At 43.5% G+C, this 22,837-nt stretch overlaps 1 protein-coding gene across 4 annotated transcripts in view; it reads left to right on the top strand.

Annotated features, from left to right (window-relative positions):
- The window catches only part of DUSP22 (dual specificity phosphatase 22), a 110,625-nt gene that overhangs the window by 57,892 nt on the left and 29,896 nt on the right, over positions 1-22,837 (top strand). Inside the window, exons 4-8 of one of the 4 annotated variants that reach the window (XM_064597289.1) lie at positions 1,108-1,157; positions 9,893-9,967; positions 12,882-13,053; positions 13,527-13,599; positions 15,408-15,474. In XM_064597289.1, the coding sequence (XP_064453359.1) occupies positions 1,108-1,157; positions 9,893-9,967; positions 12,882-13,053; positions 13,527-13,599; positions 15,408-15,474 (437 nt within the window). Of the gene's footprint in view, positions 1-1,107; positions 1,158-9,892; positions 9,968-12,881; positions 13,054-13,526; positions 14,691-15,407; positions 21,576-22,837 lie in introns of those variants that run through there. The other 3 variants (XM_064597292.1, XM_064597291.1, XM_064597290.1) reach the window with 3 other exon arrangements.

Raw genomic sequence — 22,837 nt, 5'->3', positions numbered from 1 at the left:
TGGCAAGATCCTATGAGATTAGGCTATCAAAGGAGGAAGGGTTTAAAAATGGTTCATCTAAGTCCTCACAGAACCACATTCTTTTGCAAAGGTTGCTGAGATTTCTAGATTTTCTATTTTTACATGACACTGAAGACCTTTGGAACTATACTTTAAATCCCTCTGAAGAAGAAACAACCAGTTTTTTTTAAAGATTTAATTAATTAACTAATTAATGTATTTATTTGCGAGAGATAGAGCACAAGCAGGGGGAGGGGCAGAGGGACAAGTAGACTCCCTGCTGAGCAGGGAGCCCAAGGCAGGGCTCAATCTGAGGACCCTGAGACCATGACCTGAGAAGTCAGACACTTAACTGACTGAGCCACCCAGGTGTCCCAAAACAACCAGATTTTTAATAAAATTTAAATTTAGCCTGAGTTTTTATAGCATGAATTTACACAGACTTTTTTTTATAGATTCTCATGGAGACCTATATGAACTTTTTTTTTTTTTTCAAATTGGGCATTCTTTTTAAAAAATGTAACAGTTTGGTCCACAAACTTTTACTCTTTTGAAAAGCAAGCAAAATAAATCAAAATATTTTGAATGTGTAAAGTTCCTATTAATGCATCGGGGAAATTGTAATTTTTCAATTACTAAAATTTGATATAGAAAACTCTGTAATATAATGTTGTAATTTTTAGTCATCATGTTAAGGTTTTTACTAACAGTGCTTCCTTTTTGGCCACTCAGGATCTTAAGTGAAATAGATTTTTAAAAATGTTGAATGTGTAAACAAGCATCGGAAATGATAGTTTTGGAAACTTGTTGACACTTCCTGGGAAGCACTCAGTTATTTCACTTTTTTGATAAACCTATCTAAACCTACAAGCTGTTTGCAAGCCAGAGCATGAATATTTGTATGTGTGGTCACGGAAATAACTAGGAACCTTAATTAAAGAGTTTTTCCCTGGTTCCTTGGCAACAAAAGATGAGTGAAAAACTTCTCCTTTTTACTTTTTATTTTTTGACCTGAGTAAATAGTTCCTTTAAGTAGTTTTCTTCACTAAGTATCATCTTTTTATTTTTTTATTTTATTTTATTTTATTTTATTTTATTATTCTACAGGGGGTTAAATACCTGTGCATTCCAGCAGCGGATTCACCATCTCAGAACCTGTAAGTTGTTTTTTTCCTATATTTTTTGGAGATATTAAAAATTGCAAAGGACAGTAAAGTCAAATAACTAAAGGGCCGTGAAGTCATCAGAGCCATGGGATGCCAAGCACAGAGGTCTGTGCGGCCAAGTTAGGCAGAACTGTAGCTGGAGGCATGCTGTTTGTTTGCCAGTCCTTCAACTATACAACACTGACTGATGGGACGTCTACAAGAAGAGCCTCATTTTTAAAAAGGATGCCTCAAACCAAACTTTCAGCATGTTTATCCTCTCTCTGGAAGCAAAGATTTAAAGAAGCTAATGGGTTTTGTCTAAGATAGGACTGTCCAGTAGAAATAGAATATGAACCACAAATGTAAGCCATGAGGATAATTTTAAATTTTCTAGGAGCCAAATTAAAAAGAGTAAAAAAAGGAACAGGTGATAATAGTTTTAATAATGCTTTATTTAACCCAGTATATGCAAAATACTGTCATTTCAACATATAAATATAATGAAACTTGCCCAATATAAAACAAAATTGAGATTTTTTTTTTTACATCTTTTTTTTTCATACTACAAAATCTGGTTGATGTGGGGAAGATTGTGGGGGGGCGTGTAGGACAGGGGAAAGGTGGTATAGAGTTAGACCAGGAAGGGTAGATTGGAAGCAGGGACAGATACGTTCTATGCAAGGCCTGTTTTCACACTAACTCTCTGTATTTCACAGAAAAAGTCAATCTTTAAGATTGAAGATGGTGGAGGAAAGATTTTACTAGGATCACTAGGAAAACAGTAGTAGCGTGGGTCTAGGAGGAGAAGAAGCAGCAGAGAACTTCCTTGGTTACTAGTCGTGTCAAGAAACAGAAGTGGTTGGAAGGGCATGGTGTATACGGAAGGAAGTGAGCCACTGCCTTTCTCTGGAGACCACAGCAATCTTCTGCCCATGTTTTGGTGGCTATTTTTAGAATGGTTGCTTTGCTCTTATCTCAAACTGAGATTCTAACATACTTTTGAACTTGTCAATACCTGATTGGCAATGACTCTTCGGAGGAATCAGATTGTCACACATTCTGGGCATTTGTTGTCAGAGAAGGCACTTGATTGCCCCCAGGACTTTTCAGCTTTGCTAGGAGCCAAGCACTGTGTTTGATGTCCAGGACAATGACTGGCTTACCAAATGAAGATTGAGCATTGAGCAGCCCTGCACTACGTAAACAAATAAGCAGTAGACCTTGATGTTAGATATCTTAACTTTAAAACTAGTTACATCTACCTTGGGCAAGTCATTTAAACCCATCTGAGCTTCAGTTCCCTCATTTGAAAAATGCCTGCCTTCAGGATTTTTGAAGATAAGATCACATATATGAAAGTGTTCTCTATGAACTCTAAGCAGTTTTGAAAATAAGAGTATACTTTTACCCTCTTCAAGGTGTGTTAATTTATCTTGAGAGTTACAAAAGAAGATAGTTGAAATAACAAGTTTCGGTGCTCAGGAGGCCACTTCAGTGGAAGATTTGGAAGATTTCCTTACATGGAAAGGCCAGAGTGACAGAAAATGTTTCTCTGAGTTGCAGTGTCTCATGGGTCAGTTCAGATCTTCTGGCAAAACCAGCCCAAACATAGGCACCTTGGGTCCAGAGGACTAGCCCGTAAGATTTGAATTTGTTCTCTCCCATCTCAAATATGTGCAGAGGTCTTGTTAAGATGTGTGATTTGCCTTTTTAGCCCTTTCCTCACATCTTGGTAAAAGTGTAGGGTAGGATTCCAATAGGTGGTTATTACAGCACCCAAGTGTGAGGCTAATGACAGAGAGAACCTGAGGAGAATGCACCACTGTTACTATTTTGAGTGAAGTCCTACAGCAGTACAACCTCTGTTTCAGTTGGAAAATAAAGTCAAGACCATAACTCATCGAAAGGCAGAAAAGCTGTCACTCTCCCGTTGGGAGTTAAGTTCACAGGCACTCATGTGATTCTTCGGGGAAACTTTTAGTTTTCATCCATTAGTAATAGCAAGTCTTACGCATAAGTAAGGATTTGGGCACATCAATGTCCATGATTTTGTAAATATTTCTTGCTCTACTGAAGTTATATGGAAATTGTGGAGTTAAGTTTGGAATATGAGTATACTTTGTATGTTAAGAGACAGCCTATGAAATAGCTTGAGTTTCTCTTTACCTTTTACGAATGTTTTATTGGAAGCATAACATGCCTTTTAACAGTGAGCATGCTTTCATGATATAGACTATTAACCATTGGCAAGTGGAACACTTGATTCTGTTTATATGATCCATCTCACTTCAGGTAGCCTGTGGTTATTACTCAGCAAATATTAGGAACATATAGGTTGACAGTGAACCTTCACCTTCTGTACCATCAACCAATGTAGATGGTCAGGAGACAAATACTCTTAATGCTCTGGTTAACAAAAGCAAGAGAAATCATGTCTGTCACTGGAAAATATGCCCTGGGTAACTCAGACAAGTAGAACTAGTAGTTCTTTAGTCTAGCCACTTTTAATTACTGATGCCTGAGAAATCTTATATTTAATGACAAAATAAATTCTAGAAAACTATATCCCTGTTGTAAACTTACAGACTTTTAAAATTATTTCCAACTTTGGATATAGTTTAAGTTTTATATCCTAAATCTCTCCCCACAAATCCTTATACCAACAGGAATTCTTCTTTCCAGTTTTGCTTAGTAAGAGGTTTGTGACCTTTTGAAACTAACTGCTTTCACTTGGTATTCAGTGGCTGTAAACTGCCCAGAAAGGTCAATTTTCTGTCTTGGCTTTAATCCTCACAAACTCCCCCTCTGATCTTCCAGGAACTTAAAATGCAGAAACCTGGTTGAGATAACATTAGCACATTAAAATCTTAGCTCAGTTCCCCCAACTACCTTGCCTTTCAAAGTCAGGAAATGTGAAAGTTCAAGTTCTCATGGTCATAATAACCCCACAGACCCCGGCTGGTGTGTTTTGCATGAATTGTCACAATTAGAGGCATCCTAGAGTTTATATCAAATGCACATGCTACATGTTCTCTGGCCGAAGTGGAGCGGGCTAGTGAATTCAGGCTTTTGGAAATACTTGCTTTTGCTTTCTCTCTGTACTTTCGTATGCAAGTCATTTTAACCTTATTTCTCTCATCTGTAAAATACCTATCTCACACAATTTTTGTAGTATTGGGTTAGATAAGTGAAAGTGTTTTTTATGAACTCTAAGCATTTCCAAAAAATAAGATTATATTTGCTGTCTATCCAAGTAAGGAGTATTAATGTATTTTGAGAGTGAATTACTGGATGTATAGTAGCTCATTTATTCATTCTTATTTTAATATTTATTAAATTGGTATTTTGTATTTAGACATTGTTAAGGGAATAATTACTTTTTTTTTTTTTATCTTCTGTCAAGTCCAGGAGAGTTTGATCTGTGCTGTAGAGTTGGTAGCATTGCATCATTACAAGAGAGCCTTTGTGACATTCAGTGGTTTGAGTATCGAGCAGGTCTCTGAATTTCTTGAGGTTTTTGTGGGGAGAAGAGGTATTAGCAATACAGTGAGCTTATATTTAAAATATCAGTAAAATTTCCTTGCCTTATTCTACCTCCTTATCTTTTTGTGTATGTTTTCTTTAGTTTAGCTGATGTCTTCTGTACATCCAGCTCTCTCTTTCTCTCGCTTACAATTTTCTTTAATTATTAAAAAGCAGTTTTGCAAGACCAAAATGATGTGGGCCTTGGAGTGCTGTGGTCCTATTTCCAGACAGATGCATACTTACTTGAGCATTCATGTGCACACACACACATGCTCACACATGACTCCTGAGGACTTTGCAGGCCATGGAAATGAGAAATACTCAGAAAAGGTATATTGAGTTTTTCATAAGACTTCACTTATTGAACTTAACTATTTTTTAGTCTTAAACTGTGTCCTCCTCTCAACTATTCTTTGTGAAATGATGTTATAGTAGGTGGTAAAAAGGGTTTGGTTTTGTTTTTAAAATGACCTTATGTGGCAAAATGAAAAGCACGATACACACCACATGTGTGTTTTAATTCCCCCCCCATTAAAAAAAAAGTTTAAGTGCAGGAAATACAAAATGTGGGAAATCCTTGATATAAGTATGAGTAGTTGTATGTGTTCAATGCCTGGTGCTGAAAGAGCAGCTCAGCCAGTGTCTGTCCTGCTGGAGAATGTTCCTTCCTGCTTGCTTCTGGGTGAGGCAAGAGCGAGCTTCACAGTGTTCCAGCCGAGGGGGCCCACACACAGCCTGGGAGCCTCTGCCGATTCTGCCCCAGGAGAAACAGCTTTCTGATCTGAGCCCAGATAAAACATTCCACCCACTTGCTTTTTGCCTTTTTGCTTTTTTTCTTTAAGCATTCCTTTTTTAGGAGGAAAACTCTAAGAGTGCTTGCCTTTCCTGTTTTTTTTCCTCCTTTGCTTTCATATACAACATGCATGCACACATGTGCACACATATACACATATGTACACACATGTATGTATGTGGGAAGGAGAAGCGTCCTGGGTCTCCTGTCAGTACAACCTGGTCTGATACTGCTGACTTTGGAGTAAGCCCAGCTACCACTCAAGGTACGTGGCCAGATCCCTTGGGCTACTGCTCAGATAAGCAGAGTCCTCAGCAGGAGAGGGCTGCCTCTGATCCCGCAGTGGGGATCACAGCCTCCAAATCTTGCAGTCTTGGAATAAGAACTAGTTGTTCGGCCTCAAAAAATGAGCATCATGTGGTGTAGTTTTGCTAGATCCCATCCACCATCCTTTCTGTGCACTCTCCGAAGGTCAGGGAAACTTTGCTGGTCCTGTCTCTTGGCTTCCGGCCAGAGAGGGGAGGAGGCTCTTCAAGGAGGACAGCCAGCTCAGACTGAGGAAGGGGGACAGTGGCAGCTGCAGGGCTGTTTGATGGGTCTCCTCTGAAGTGCCCCTCTGCCCTCCCCAAGATGTTCTCTTCAGATTGCTGGCAGCAGCAAGCACTATGAGGTAAGTTTGTGACACACGTAGGTGGATGAGCCCCTCTGGCTTTCCTCCAACAGAACTTACTCACATGTCTTTGTATGGAAGCGAGGGTACAAAACGAAGAGCAAGAATAGGGAACCTGTGTCCATTGAAACAGCCTGTGGTGGGATGGTGCTTAAGATGCGCGCTTCTGCTTCACATCAGAGAATTGGGCAACAGGAGCCAGAGTCTCGGGTATTTCCTGCTGTGGAGGAGGGAGTTTAATGACCAGCGCTAGAGTTTATGTCATCAGCTTCCCTGGAAATAACCCCCGCTCCCTGCAGCACACCAAAGCAGCGGTAAATGCGCCTGCCTCCTGGCTTTACGTGGAAAAAGCATTTCTAGGAACGTCTGCTTGGTGTGGCCTTGTGCCCATCTGTGCTTATGAGTCAGGTTTTGTGGTGGGGCTTTGAGCCATCCCTTCAGTGGCATCATTTACACTCCTGGGCTGGGCTGTGAGCTGTCCCCACACAGATGCCTGCCCTGGGGTTCCACAGCCCTTGCCCCAACACGGTGGTGGACAGGAGCCATCTGTGGGTTTGTCCTAGACTTAAGGTTGGCACAGTTAGAGCTGAAAGAGGAAAGGGCTGGCCGGGAGCAAAGTGGGGGCACCTCCTCATGGCTTCCTTGGCCCCTCAGCTCTTTCACACACTCTCTCGGGGCTCTGGCAGGTCTGCATGTTGCCCTGCCGACCCCACTCCCACCCCACTCTCTTATTCTGAGGAGAGGAGGGACTGACTTTTGAACCCAGATACACCGGACAGTATTTGAGCCCCAGGTTTCATTGTGCATGTGGTTTGGTGCATGCAGGTATGAAAGCCAGATGGAAGGAGTTGTTCCCACTCGCAGGTTTCAGCAAAGGCATTCATTTGTTGTCATTTTGCAAAATCCTGGTGAGCTCCACAGCACTGACCGTGTTCCCCTAAAACATTAAGTCCTGCCCACTCAGAGGGGCACTGTTAACTCTCATGTCACTCGGGCCTTTGCAATGTGTTCTGGGGCAGTCTGTGGTTTGTTCACTACTCAGGCAATTGTCACTCATTTTTAGATTTGTTTTTCCTTTTCTGGTTGCTGTGCTTTTCCCTGCCCGTCTTGTCACAGATGAAGCTCTGCTCGACTAGAAAGAGACCCATAAAGGACAGGCGTGAGCATGGGCTGCAGGCATGGAGAGGACTCTCCGAACCTTTGGATGCCCCGGTGTGGCTGACCTCGTGGACAAACATGTGTACCCTCTAGCCACTGCTAGACTGCAGTCAGGGATGAGCTCTGAGTTCCGGGCTGCCTGTCCTGGTCCTGGGATCTGCAGTCAGACCCACCCTACCCTCTGGCATGTCTGCCATGTGCAGCGGCCAACACAGGAGGATAGGCTGGCCCACGAAGCAGATGGCAGACAGGCAGCCTGTAACCACTCCTAGGCCAGATGAGTTGGCCCAATGTTTTTGCTTTCTTTTGTTTTTTATTTTATTATTATTATTTTTTTTAGTAGGCTCCACACTGGGGTATAGAGCCCAATGTGGGGATTAAACTCACGACCCTGAGATCAAGACCTGAGCTGAGATCAAGAGTCAGAGGCTTAACCAACTGGGCCACTCAGGTGCCACTTAGCTCAGTGTTTTTAAAACTGTTGAATTGGTTGCTGTTATCAGGTGGATTATATTTGACTAAAGTAGCAGAGTATCTGATTGATAATGTTTTAAGTTACAGAGAAATTTACTTAAAGCCTTGACTAAGAAACCTGGTGGTGGGTGCTCCCAGGCCTGGGCATCAGTCCCCTGAGGTCTCCCTTTGCATCCTGCTGCCTCTCCACGCGAGGGGCTTTATCACCTGTGGTTACAGGGCAGCTGATGCAGCTGTAAGCATGATGCTAGCAGGAAACCTGGCGCAGAGATAGATGACTTTCCTTTCATTAGGAAGGGAAAACTTTTCCAGAAGTCCCCACCCCACAACCTTTTCTTTACTTCTCCATGGCTGGAATCAGAGGGAAGGGGGACTGTTCTGACAAACTTTGCTGCCCCAAACTAAATCAGCGCAACTCAAGATGTCTGGCCACAGTTTCAATACTTCAAAATCAGAAGACTTCGCTGCAGACTGTTTTTGCTTGAGAGACAGGAAGCTCCAACAGCACCGAGCCTTCTCTCCCGCCTCCGGTGGGCCAGGCTTCTGCCAGTCACATCACAGTGCCCCCCATCCCTTCACCCCTCTGAGCACTCGGCTTCACTGCCTGGCTTCCACAGGCTTCTGCCTTACAATCCTTTCTGAGATCTCTTTTCAGTACTGACACTTCAGATTTCAGGAATTACAGCAGGAATCTTATCTTGCCTGCTTTATATACCAAGCCAGTGTTTGTGAGTATAGTTGCAATGCCCAGAGTAATTTTATAAGTTTATGTCTGGGAGCATTTGTGCCTGGGAAAGTTAGCAAAAGCATGTCTTGCAATGTTCTGGTACTTAAAGATTTTAGTAAGAGTCTGGAGTCCTTGGGTTCGATCCCTAGGACTTTTCATCATGCTTTATGGTTGGTCGTGGAATATGTACATGTATGCATGCACATGTATAGTTTCCTGTATTATCTCTCCATCTTAATCTAGCTGGGCACCTACACTTAGGTTGCTAAGTTTCTTCTGTATTTAATACCTGGCTGAGTTTGTTATGCCATACCTGAATTTCTCATTGTTACATTCATTTATCCTGTCATCCTTCATGAAATGATAGACCTAGCTTGTGTGGTTGGAAACTACATCTCATTCTTCCCTGAATCTCCTGCAGCTTTGCAGAGTTCCGGTAAATAGTACTCAGTTGGTGTTTAAAGGAGGATGAATTTATTCCATGGGCAACTTTAGGTGTTTTGCTGCTCTGTAACTCAATCAAAGGTAAAAGACCTCAAAAAGCATGTACTCTGTAGGTCGTCTTGGAGTATTTATAGTTAACCCACCAGCCAGTCCAGAACATGCTCTAAATGATGCTGGTACATACGTGCAGGAGAAAGGGTGTTAAAAAGGCTAAGGGTCAGAAGAAGTAAGGATCATGGTTTCATTGTCATAAAGGACTTTAGAGTTTGCAAAGCATATTGGCATATATCACCTCATTCCACCCTGTAAGACATTATTTCCACTTTATAAATGAAGTTAAGAGAAACTAAGTGACTCTCCCAAAGTCACACGGCCAGTAAGTGGCTGAGCAGGGATTGAAGCTGTATTTTCCCTTTCCCCACAGCCCTCTGATGACATGCCGACAGGATGTACCAAAGTCAAGGGAAACCAATATGGGAGAGTATTACTAGGTTTTTCAGATCATCAAAAGTAAACTCCCTCTTAGCACTAGGGAGCCTTCATGATATGGGCACCTTCTTCACCTGAATGGCTCTGAATGTGCGTAGATGGTGTGTGGATCATCAGTGTGGGGTCAGTAGTATGCTCCTGAACATTCAGGGGCCCCAACCGACCCCTGGGCTAGGCAGAAACCAACGCCCACACACATACCAGTCAGTGGCAACGCTGTGTTTCAGGGATTCCTTGCAGAGAAATTCTGAAAATCCCAGAAGATGGGCAGCCCTCCCCAGGCCTCAGCATTGTGTGTGACAGATTCTAACGCTGAGCCAGCTCCAGCCCCAGACAGTGTGACCACGGTCTTGAAGCTGTGGGACTCTGAGACCTTTTCAAGAAACCTCAGGCGGATTTTTCTTTTCATCATGTGTTGAGTAAAGTAGAGAGATGTCACTTCTCTCTTTTTTCTCCCCCGACAGGACAAGACATTTCAAAGAAAGTATTAAATTCATTCACGAGTGCCGACTCAGGGGTGAGGGCTGTCTTGTACATTGGTATGTATGCCTCTGCCAAATCATAGCTTAGTGTTTCTACTGAGCCTGATTTCTCTCAAGGGTTTTTCTGTGTGTGATTAATTATTTCAACTCCTAATGGTTCTGTCTGCCCTCTGAATCTTGAATACACACCCCATCTGACCCCTGCCATTTGTTAGTCATCGTTTGTTTTTGATGAAAGAGAACCCTATGATTTTTTTTTTTTTTCATTTTCACTTAGGATTTTCATTTTCACAGTTAGGATTTCTGTAGGGACTGTCAAGGCTATGGAACCACAGGAGCCTCTTTTCTAGCCCATGTCTATTATTCCCTTGGAATAGCCTCCTGTGGAGGGTACAGGTTTTGTGGGCTCATCCCTGAAACCTCAGCGCCCTTTCAAAACACTGTTTCTTTCTGGAGAGTTTTGATCACATATGTGGTGTTTAACATTGCATTAGTGTAACACCAGAATGACCATTTCTTCTCCATTTACAGATGGGGGCTTTTATGTGTGTTTAGCTTAGTACTTTGCTTTGAAAAGATCTGAATAGGATCTTAGAATTAAACAGTTTATATACAGCTCTCCACCTGCATTCAGCTACACTTCATATGGATCTGAATACATATACATAAGTACATACACACTGCAAAAAAAAAGCTGTTATAATACACATAACCCAAGGATAATGCACATAAAGTTCTTAGCACTATACCTGGCACATGGTAAGCTCTCAGGGAATGTTAGCTCTCATATTTTATTTTTTTATTTTTTTAAATTTTTATTTGTTTTATTTTTAAGTGAAATATAGTTGGCATTAGTTTCAGGTGTACAATATGGTGATTTGACAATTATATACATTATGAAATATCATTAGCACTAGTACTCATATTTATCACGTAACTAATATGTTAAAGGAACCAGCAGCCAACAGTCTGGAGCCAGAACTCTGCTGTTCATTAAAGTGCAAGCTGAGCATGTTCCCTCTTTATATTGTATAAGACTCCATATTGAGTATTACTCAGCCACAAAAAAAAAAAAAAAGATAAGATCTTGCCATTTACAGCAACATGGAGAGATTAAAAGGTATTATGCTAAGTGAAATACATCAGAGAAAGCAAATACCGTATGATTTCACTTATATATGGAACCTGAAAAACAAAACACATGAAAAAAACAAAAAACCAAAAGGCAGAACCAGACCTATAAGTACAGAGGACAAACTGATGGATGCCAGAGGGGAGGGAGTGAGAGGATGGGCAGAATGGGTGAAAGGTAGTGGGAGATGTAGGCTTCCAGTTATGGAATGAAAAAGTCATGGGAATAAAAGACACAGCTCAGGGAATACAGACAATGGTATAATTGTGTTGTACGGTGACAGAGGGCAGCTACACGGTGAGCACAACCTAATGTAAAACTTGTAGAATCACTATGTTGTACACCTGAAATTAATGTAACATTATATGTAAACTATACTCAGATTTTTTTTAAAAAGACAATATTATGTTGTGAAATATATTAAAAAAAAAAAAAAAAGCTTAACAGTCTTTTGAGTTTCCCCAAAGAAGTTGCTATTTCAGTGAAGGCTCTTTGGAAATGTAAAGTGATACCTCCTGGGCTGTGTTGCTGCTGATGTTGGTGACAGAGGAGATCCAGTGCAGGATACCCAGAAGAGCCCTTCATAAAAACTAATCTGTTCTAAGGGCCTGTAACCCATATCAGGAGAGCAGGGACAGTAGTTTGATTGCTTTAGAAAAAAATGATGTTTGGTAGTTTTATGCAGTTCTTGATACTATGTGATTTATGTTTTTTTTTACTTTTAAAAAGAGTAGGACATGTACCAAATTGTAGGTTTTATAATGTTCATCTACATTTGCTTTAAAGAATTTTGGGGGTGCAGTTGGAGCCATAAAGGGGGAGTTCTGTAATCCTGTGCCTGGGCTTCTATGGCTTCTGGTGAATATTAGACTCTCCAGGTTTGCAGCCAAAGAGGATGTATTTTTTAAAAGCTCTCTTGGTATTTCTGATATAAAAGCCTAAGAAAGAGCCCTACTTGAGAATGGTTGTCTTTTATTATTATTATTATTATCATCATCATCATCATCATCATTTGAATATGTGTAGCCCTGATACTCTAGGAATTTGTATTTCATATGGTTATATAAATCTGAAGATAGGCCTTTCTAAAAATGAGAAATTTGCTAAACTTCCCCATCTTAAACCGTTGCTAGAACACTCTAAATCTGACGCAGCACAGCCTTCTGTGACCACCTTAATTTGCATATGCATTTAAAATTGGTCCCCTTACTCAGTCTGCTAGATATAATTAACCGTTATTGACCCCCACATCCCAGAGCACGTGGAATGTGCCCTCTCTTGTGCTCTGCTCAGTTATTTCAAAAAGAACACAAACTGTTTCATAAGAGCTTCTGTATTTAATGGGCTTTCAGTTATAGATCTAGCCTTCATTTATCTAAGAAAACCAGACTTAAACAAAACAAAAAACCATGAAGCCTTCTAAACTGCTGCAGGTTGTAAATAGATTTATTGCATGGATCCCAGACCCTTCAAGTTCCCTTGATGTGCTTTAGTTAGTTATTTTTTCTGTCTGAGGAAATGGGGACTATCTGAAGAAGGGCTCAGGAGCATAGAGAATCATAAAACTGGTGTCCAAAGCCATAGCCAGTAGAAGATCTGTAAAAAAAAAAAAAAAAAAATGAGGCTCACACATATACTGATGCCTGAGATTCTAGTGTAATAAAGTAGAGAGAAGCTCCTATGTTTCTGAGTAATTTCATACTGGCTTGCTGTCCACTCATAATCCAAGGAGGAGACTTTCTAAAATGAGATCCACAGAATCCCCTGCTCTCGATGAATGAGGAGATAGACTCATGGACTGAAACCCCTTGCCCCTGTGGGTTCTTTTGGCCCTTGCAGCCTGGCCGGTGTCTCCAGGAGTGTGACTCTGGTGATCGCATACATCATGACCATCACCGACTTTGGCTGGGAGGATGCCCTGCACACTGTGCGTGCAGGGAGGTCCTGTGCCAACCCCAACCTGGGCTTCCAGAGACAGCTCCAGGAGTTTGAGAAGCATGAAGTCCACCAGGTAACCATGCTCAGGGGACTTTGGTGATGTGAGCAGCAGCCTCTGGGAAGATGACTCAGTCTTTCTGTGCACACCTAGAATCAGGGAGGTTGGAGTTTGAAAGGCCCACAGAGGACAAGAATGCCCCACTTGCATCCCAATCAAAGTCATCACTGGTCCCTTGTTCACCAGCTGCAGCTGTAGGACATTATCTTTTAACATCTTCAGACCCCATATTAACGTCTGTTTATTGCCCTTTGGGCCAAGTGCCATTTTCTTGGTTTGGCTTGCTTTCATGTCCTCAGGCTAAAACCTGGAAGAAGCAGTTATTTCTCTTGCTTGACACTGGCCGGCCAACCACAGATCTCTAATTGCCCAATGCCCATTTATTCCTTGGTTATATGTGGCAAAATCTGTAACATTAAGTAATAGGTGAAATCTATGTAGATGCAGGTGTGTGTGTGACATTTTGGTTTTGTTTTCAACTTCTCCAGTACCGGCAGTGGCTGAAGGAAGAATATGGAGAGAGCCCTTTGCGGGATGTGGAAGAAGCCAAAAACATTCTGGGTAAATATAAAGAACAAGGGCGTGTGGAGTCCCAGCCTGGTACAAGGCGGTGGAGCAACTTTCAGACCCTGCCTCCTTTGGCCTACAGCAACTATACGACGGAGACCTAATAACTGAGTGATCTGATGCCTGCCTGTCCATCCCTTGTCTTCAGTGCATTTCTGCCGGGTGCCCTGGTGTGCTGGCTGCCCCCGTGGAGGACAGGAAGGGGAGGGTGGCAAAGGTGGATACAGGCTCCTCCTCCATGAATCCACGAACCCTGCCCCAGGCCCCTTCATCCTGCCCACTCCTGCCCTGCCTGAGCTTGGGGAGTCTGCTTGGCTGCCCCACACCGACTCGTGCGTGCGCCTGAGTGCAGGCGAGTGTGTGTGTGTGTGCCCATGTGTGTGGATGTGTGAACTCTAAATGTTCGTATTGCTGGAACAGTCACAAAGTCCATGCTTCCATGCTTGGTATCACCACCTTTCCTTTTGTCCATGACTCCACATGGAAATCATTTGAAGTTAACATCTTAAAAGCTGCTCAGCATAAAGCAGCCTTTGGCTGGGAGCAGACGGAACCCAGAGTGGTCATGGTGAGGGCAGCAGGAGGCTGGACTCCCTTCTGAGGGTGGTTCCCTGGGGCCCTCAAAGGTGTGTGGGGTGTGCTCTGAGCATTGCCTCGATCTTAATGAAAGTGCCCCAGGCTGTGTGGTTCCTGCCACCTCAAGTCAAGACCCTCTTCTCAGCCTATCATGTCCCTGAGTTCTTGGTGTGTGTTCTCAGTGGCCCTGACTATATTTCAGTTCCATGGGGGGCACAACCACCTCAGCCCAAGCTATATGCCCAGGGCTCCCTTCCTTTCTCCTCCTGTCCAGCTTCACTTACTCTCAACCTCTTGTTCTCTTGCTGTTATAACTCTGCAAGGGCCTCTTTGCAACATCTGCATGCATCTTCAGGAACTGGGAAGAATGAGCATTTATTAGGCACTGTAGCAAGTTTGCATTTAAAAATACATTTTAAAATGCCTGCACACTAATTAAGCACCTTCATGTATGCTGTGGATTTGATATGTGATCTCAGCTACCTCATTAAATGTTTTTTGAAAAGGTATTTTTGTTATTGTAATCAGCTCATAGTTGAAAATGTTTGGTCGTGATTGCTTTTGAAGCCAAAGGGCAAAAGCATCAGTATCATTGAGCTATTTAAAATTTCTGACTTGAGCTCCAGTAGTGCTTTTTGGTGGGTAAAATTCCACATTCAGGCCAAGCCCAGCAGGCCTGGAGAGCATCTGCAGTTTGCAGTGTGGGGCAGCAGGATCCTGGAATTCTGTGAGCAATTTCGTGGTCCAGTCTTTTACACCAGCTCAAATTGTTTAAGCACACAAAGCCACAAGAAGGAAAAAGTATACTTGGCTTCTCCCTAAAAAGATGTTGCAGCCCAGTTTCTCCAAATTCCACCGCCAACAGAGCCTCTGACTAAGAAGAGCAGGAAATGCTCTTATATATGCACAGGAAAGCATATAAAGGGTAATGTCACAGGTGAGCCGCTTTGGGGACCAGGGAAAACTCTATACACCCACACAGGCCCTAGATATACACCAGAAAAGGGAAGCATGGCCATGGAATTTTCTACCTACAGCTGATACAATTTGTCTATAAAGTCCATTTTTTTCCTTGAACCAAAAAGAAATGTGAATATACTCACAGAAAAAGTATGTAGGATTATCAGCTGAAATGCTGAAATATGTGTGTACATTTATGAACATTTATGAACATTTATGAACAATTCCTGGAGGTCTTGAAATGTTGTTTTAATTTTTGTTGCCAGTAATGTTCTTTCTCCACAGCCACTGCAGGAATTCTGAAGCACTGGGCCTTTCTCAGAAGACTGTAAGGTACCTGAAGTTTCTGAAATATCGCAAAGCCACAGAGTTTAGGCTGGTGCTGCCAAAAAGAAAAGCAACCTAGAGTTTATTTTTAAGTATCCAGAAGCGATTTGTAAATTTGGTTTTCATTTTAAACTGAATACATGTGTAATGATGTTCTATGTTGAGAACTAAAGATACTCTTCCCCAAGAGAAAATATTTTTACCTTAATACCACTACTACAGCAATATCTTTAACCTTAACTTTGGGTTTATAAAGCAATCTCAAGAGCCCTACTGCACTGTTTTGGTAACTGTTTAGTAATCGTGATTGCTTCTCATGAGAATTGTGCTGGGTAAACTCTGCTTGTGTGTTCTTAAATTCCCCAGCTTGGGAAATACCTCTTGCTGTGTGCTCTGCCCATGGTTTGTGTTCCCCATGGTGGACTTTACCAAAAGCTACACATTTTTGTTAACAAAGGGCCACCGAGCATTGAAGTCCATGTGCAATGCACTCTTCCTTAGCTGAGGTGTGGATGTCATACATGTTCCTGCCGCTGAGGGTTGTGAAGCAGGATTGGAGCCTGCTCCTATAGCAGTAATTGCTGGTGTAATTGCAGAGACCACTCTTTCCTCCAGAAGGTAGTACAGGGGGCACTTAGGAGAAGTGAATTAATTTCACCATGAGAGAAAAATTGATCCTCAGCGTGAACAGAAAGAAACCCAGAAAGTGGACTCATAGTTCTCTGGCACATGGCACCTCTGGAATTACTGCATTTATCACAAGGGTGAGGGGTGTGCAGCCCAGGTGCTCCATGAACATTTGCTGCACATTGTTGAATGCAGTTTACTCTGATTCCATATTCAGCTTTTAATTTGAAGAAACACAGCCTGGCTTGAAGAGCAATTTAAGTCAGTTTCCTAAATTTTCCTTGTCTAAATCTAGTGGAGGAAGAAGGAGATTTAACGTTTCCCTCCAAGGATAATTTGGGCCTGAACTAAGGGCAGGTGGATAGAGGAGCTAATATACATGGACCCTTTAACTGTAGGTGGCAGGCTTCACCTATGTTCTGAGTTTCTGCTTCTAATGCCTGGAATCTCCTGACAAGGGCTCAGGGAAGGGGCTGGAATGAAGAGGAGGACCCTTTGCACGGGCGGCAGCCCCTGCCAGGTGTGGGATGATATGCACTGATCAGTTTCAGTCATTAAAATGCTTATTCTGACTCAGCAAGCCTGCCTGGATGTAGCACAGGTAATCCAGTTGTAGGAGCCTCTGAGTGCTCTCATGTGCCAGCCCTGAAAGCCCTGAGATGTCTCCACTTCCCACTTGTGAGTGTGTGCCAGAGCCTTGTCTCTGTGGAAAACTCGGGAACAGTGGCCAAGACGTAGTACAGAGCCTCAGGAAGACCTCTGTGCTGTGGGTAGGACAACGAGGCAGCAGAATTAGGAAAAAAGGTTTTCTGGTGATGGCCCCAATCCAGTAGAGGCACTCATCCCTCACAGGCTGACATCCTTTCCTGTCCCCCTCCTCTTGCTATAGGACCAGATCTGGCACCAACAATAATCCTCTAATAATTGTCTGGTGTTCTGTGGGTTACAAACTATCACTGCAAAGCTTTATAAACCCACAGAGGGTATTATATTATTCATTTGAGGCTCAAAGAGGCCAAAAAATACACCAAAAACGGAAAATGTTAGCTCTGATTTGCCTGAATTTTGAACTTTTGAACCCGAATCAGTGGGTTAAGAGAGGGAGGAGCTGAGCTGCCCCTGCGCTTTGAACTTAGAAGTTTGTAAGGCTCTAGTGGGCCAAGGGGGAACCGGCACCCCTGCAGCAAAGCTGTATGGCTGCAGAAGCCAGAACCTCTATTTGGTTGCTTCCCCCACCACACCCCTTTCTCCCTGGGGGGTTTGGGGCCCCATCAGTGGAGTTGGCAGTTAGGAAAATTGGCAATTGCAGAGTGGGTCATAAGGACCAGTATAGGTGGTCCTGGTGCTATGTGTGGGGGAGGGGAAGAGAAACACCATTCCAGTTTTGGGGTGAGGAAGGCAGTGTTCAGGGAAGGCATCTTGGAAAAAGTGATACCTAATTTGAGACTTCAAGCTTAAGTGCTGGAATTAGTTGGGCATAGCGGGAGGAAGGGGAGTCCAGGCAGAGGCCCAGCATGTGTGTTAACTTGGTGGCATGAGGGAGCACAGTGCGCTGGGGTGACCCCAAGTCACTCTGTGTGACTAGGGCAAGAGCCAAGGGGTGGGCAGTGATGGTAAGTGATACAGACAAAGCTGCGCACCCAAGCAAGGGCCCAGTCAGCCAGGTTGATACCATTGCTTAGTATGTGTATAGTACCATACCTTAGTATACAGTAGCTGGTTTACTTCTTATACTAGCCCTTGGAGCTAATCAAGCTCAGAGGTCGTGCCGTGCCAGCTTCCCACAGGGCTGATTCCTGAGCTTAGAGCTTCATAAGAAGCATGCATGCCATTATGCGGATGTAATGAGTAGGGGTGGGGGCTCGCTGAACTTGCTAGGGCAAGCAGGTACCATGGTTGGTTGGTGTGTAGGTGGATAATGGAGGGTCCACATTGGAGGCCAGTCGGGGGCAGCTGTTACAATCATCCAGGTGATTGAAGATGATGCCCTGAACAGGGTCATGGTGGTGGAGAAGAAGAGGGGCCAAGGAAGCAAATAGATTTGGGCTTGAGGGAGGTTGGGAAGGGAGAAGCAAATGCTCTTGGTACTGCACTGAATGTGAGGGACTATGGATTTTGTGGCCTTGACACTCTGGAATCTTGCTTCCAACACAATGGTTCTTTGTATCAACATCCTCCTTTCCTTTGATGGTGGTGTATGGGCTCTGAAATGTCAAAGTTAGATTTAAGGGGACTGCCAGACCTAGGGCCTCCAAGGGCAATCATCCCAGCTTTGCAGGTTAGGTCCTCAAGTTTATCTGTGCACCCAGGACAGACTCCCAGGAACTAGACTCATGACAATGTGGAATTCAGATGTCCAATTTTATAATTTATTGTGAAAGATAAAAAAGTATCTTTATGAAAACCAGTTTTATTCCCTAGGCTAGTTCTCTTTCATTATCAGGATTTTGGAGGAAGCCAAATTAGTCATTAGGCATTGTCCTGTGAGATGGACATGGAGCTAAGAGCCTTTGCAGGGGGCAGGGGATAATCCTGATCTGATATGCCCCATAATCAGATTGCTATTCCCATAGCATATGTAAGTGGTATTTCTACCAGGCTCCTGCTTTGCTCGCTGAAGTCACCTTTCCAGGGTCTAGCAGACCATCCTGTTTATGTACAAAGGTGATCTTTGACTTAAGTGACCTTGTTTAGAGCACCTTCATTAACCTTGGGTATCCTCATGTGTCTTCAATAGCATTTATGCTTTTCTGTAAGGATGGGTTCCCACTAGTGGCTTTTTTTCTCATTTATTGGGTGCTTGTTCTTTCTAGTTTCTGTCACAGTAGGGAACCCCACTTCCAACTTCTGGTGCTGTTTCGTGTTACTCATGCATAGAGACAACTTAGAAAATCTAGTGATTTGTGTGCGTGTGTGTGTGTGTGTGCGCACATACATCTGGGTCTTATGTTTTTTAGTTTTGTTTTAGAGAAATTCTTAGCTTTCAGGGGAGTCATGTGTACAACATCAAGGGCACCTCAAACTTGAGTACCTTAGGTGGCAGCTACCTGGGGCAACCAGGGAAATGTCAGAGCCCATATTACACAACCAGAGCCAGTCACAAAGGGCTGCTCTGCACACCAGTATCTAGTCATAAAAATAGGGAACACACTAAAAATCAAAACCCTGTGATCCCACACTAGATGACTCCTCCCATCCTGACCCTAAGTTATTAATAATTTTATTAAGAATGTGCTTTCAACATGCTTATATTTATATATGTACTTAACCAGAAATCACCAAGACTTCAGAGGGAAGTTCTTCTTCCCTTTCCTTTTTATTGCCCAGAGAAGGGGAGAAACTGAGAAGAAGGAGAAGAAAAAAAAAAAAAAAGCTGCCTTTGACTTGTCACCGGAGGCTTGAGCATGTCAGTTGTTCCCTTCTTAGGATTTAGTAGGGTCTCCCTTAGGCCTTAGGCTCATGGACTTGGATGCATGTAATGCACTGGCCACATTTCATCATGCAGAGAGATCTTGACACTTTGCTCTTGTTTTCCTATCCCCACTATAGATCTTGAGACCTGTCACTGCAGTAACAGGACATAATTAGTTCAGCCAGTACCAAAATTAGTAATCAAAATTAGTATCTATTTTGTAGCTGAGGCTTAACCACCTAATAAACATCTGACTAAAGGTTGCAAGTGCTGTGCCTGTGTCTCTTTCCATCGGGGGAAAGAATTGCCAGTATGTATTTGAACATCTGCAAGTTTAGGTTTATTTTGGCTCTGGATATCTATGCAAACTGTTGATCAAGAGTTAGTAATTTGCAGTTAATTTTCCTGAAGTTTCTAGTTCAGTTATTAGAGTCTGGTGTCAAAAGAGCTATTTTAGCAGGTGACTGAAATTACTAGGCAGTTCAACATTCTGAGTGTGATGTTGACTATTTAGAGGTGGGGTTAGGAGATGTATTGGATGAGATTGTACCTGAGCACATCCTTTATTCAAAGGCCTACTTAAGAAAACTAGATATGGGGTGCCTGGGTGGCTCAGATGGTTAAGTGTCTGCCTTCTGCTCAGGTCATGGTCCCAGGGTCCTGGGATAGAGCCCCGCATCGGGCTCCCTTCTCAGCGGGAAGCCTGCTTCCCCCTCTCCCACTCCCCCTGCTTGTGTTACCTCTCTCGCTGTCTCTCTCTCTCTCTCTGTCAAATAAATAAATAAAATCTTGAAAGAAAGAAAAAGAAAGAAAAAAGAAAAGAAAACTAGATGGGAGCCAGGGGTAAAAAAATAAAACTGATTTTTGTGGGTTTAACAACCCCTTCTAGGAATAATGTAGTTTTTGGAAATAGTGCTGATCACACCATTTGCCTATTTGTCCAACTTGACCCAAGAAGGCCGAATTACAGTGGCCTTTCTACTTAGCTTCCCAGTCCTCTAGGACACACATCAGTGACAAGCAAATATATGAATGGAACATTGCCATTGACATGGTGTTGGTCCCTCTCTCCCCATCAAGTCTGTTCATCATCAAGTGCTTTGCCCTCAGCCTCTTGTGCCCTTCACCAGAAGTGGCCAAACCAGCACAAACAGGAACCATACTTTCTGGTGAGCAGGTTTGCCTTTTGTTGGTTGGCTGTGGGTTTCCCCAAGGCACTGATATGGAGCCTTTTTGGAAAATACAAATCAAAAGCCCTCTACATGTGCACTAAAGAAATGTCACCTTCTGCTTTGCAAAGGGTGTGCCCTTCAAGTCAAGAGACCCGAGTGGCGCTGAGCTTCCTCAGAATGGGAATCCCTAGAGAAGCTCGTCATGTGCCAGGGGTTAGATGTTTGGATTCTCCTTTGGATTCTCTCACCGAGGTGGTGACAGAGAGAAAGGCAAGAAGGTGTGAAAGCAGAGGACCATTTCTAGACTGTTTGCAGAAGCCTTCATGAATCTCCCCAAATCAGGTGCATCCCAGAGGTGTACTGCAGATGTGAGCTAAAACCCATTTCATGCCTTGATATTCACTGTCCCACAGCAGAGAGGCCTATTCTCTGCTTTGCCAGAGCCCCTACCTGTCATCTTCCACCTTCCACAAACAGGAAGGCACAGGTCCTGATAGAGCAGGTTGGGGGAGATGAGAGGCCAAGGTCCTGGACTGGTGACCAGGCAGCCAAGATAGTCACATGCCAGACAGGCCTGACTGAGGTCCATTTTCATCCTGGTTCTCTGGAATACCTTGGGGAAGTCCCAGAGGAGGCAACCCACTCATGTGGGGAACTTCTTCTAAGACTGGAGTAAAGAAGCTCCCTAGAAGGGATGAGCAGTGCTAGAGGGCACCCTGTGTCGTGGCACAGTGATATGGGCAGAGACAGCCTCACAGCCTTCCTGGGTAGCATTTTATGTGTCTAGAAAGGCCTTTCTAATCATGAAGACCTCCCATCTAGATAACAAGATAATCAGCCTCGTGATGGTCAACAGTTATTCAGCACTTAATGTGGGAGAGAAGCTGGCATTGAGACTTTTTCTTGAAATCTCTTCTGACAACAATCTCATGGGATAGATTTCACTATGGGAGAATCCAGGTTCTAGAGAACTGGAGCATTGCCCAGTCTCAGGGCCAGAAAGTGGCCAAGTGAGGATTGGAATCCAAGCAATCTGACTCAGGTGGGCCTAAATGTCACCACTCCTTTCGAAATGCACTACCCCTGCGAGGCTAAGCTAATAAAAATGCTTACAGTCCTGTGCATTTCTGTTCAAGATTTTTTCTGAAGGTGGGTTTATGTTAGATAAGAGGCCTAGTGGGGAGATTTAGGTGGGAGATAGGTAAGTATAGTTAAATAGGCACACGAGAAAGGCATTTCTTTTTTCTTTCCGTCAAAATCTACCCATTGTGTGTACACCATGGCTGCCACACTTACCTCTGACTAGGCATTTCTGATTTAGCCTAGAGTAGCAGGCAGAGTGCTGAGATGTCCTGAGGCCCCAGGAGGCCCTTTGCAAGAATACGGAATGGCCCATGTGTGTACAGGAAGGGGGGAAGAGGGCTAGTGCCTGGTACTTTAAGCAGATGGTATTCTGTCTCTGATGTGCCATCATTATGCAAATAGAGGAACCTCAGTGAGGTTTTTGCAAGAAGTTCAGGGATTTGCTGTCATTCAAGTCAAATAACTCAAATGGAGACACTCATCAACAGTGGATGTCAGCAACAGTGGATGTCAAAGCAACCAGAGACTGACAGGACCTCCTTTCAACCCCTGGGTCTGAGGGCCAGGGCTGGGAGATGGAGTTAATAGAGCCAAGTAAGAAGTGAGCCATGCAGGGGTGCCCGGTTAGGACCTGAGCAGGGCAGGTCTTTAAGAAGTATGGGAGGCTAGGAGGAAGCAGAGTAGAAGTTTCCCATCTGGTGTCCTCCTGTCTTATCTCCCTGAACCTAATGGGAAGCTGGCCAACAGAGGATTCTGCATGCCATGGCCATGGGGGACAGAACAGGGTGATTTGCCATACAACAGGCAGCCCTGGAGCTCAGCCTTGGTTAGGGCGGAGATACAGTGATAGGATGAAGGAAGTGCCACAAGCTTCCAAGAAGTATCTGAGTGTCAACAAGCTGATACTAAAAGTTGGTCTGAGTGGGGAGCATGGGTTCTCCTACACACTTCATCCTGAAGTGTGCTATCTGGAGCTTGGCCTGTGACTCACTGCTTTTATCTTTAGAAAGCATTTAGAAGCATCCATGCCTGCCAACGTGCCCCCACGGATCTGTGTTTCCCTCTGGCCTCTCTG

This window comes from Mirounga angustirostris, unplaced genomic scaffold (genome assembly GCF_029215605.1).
Source record: "Mirounga angustirostris isolate CCGP_5_RB_7025 unplaced genomic scaffold, mMirAng1.0.hap1 SCAF_8, whole genome shotgun sequence".
NCBI lineage: Eukaryota > Metazoa > Chordata > Mammalia > Carnivora > Phocidae > Mirounga > Mirounga angustirostris.
The sequence above is the reverse complement of the archived record's forward strand: the minus strand, read 5'-3'. Positions and strand labels throughout refer to the sequence as shown.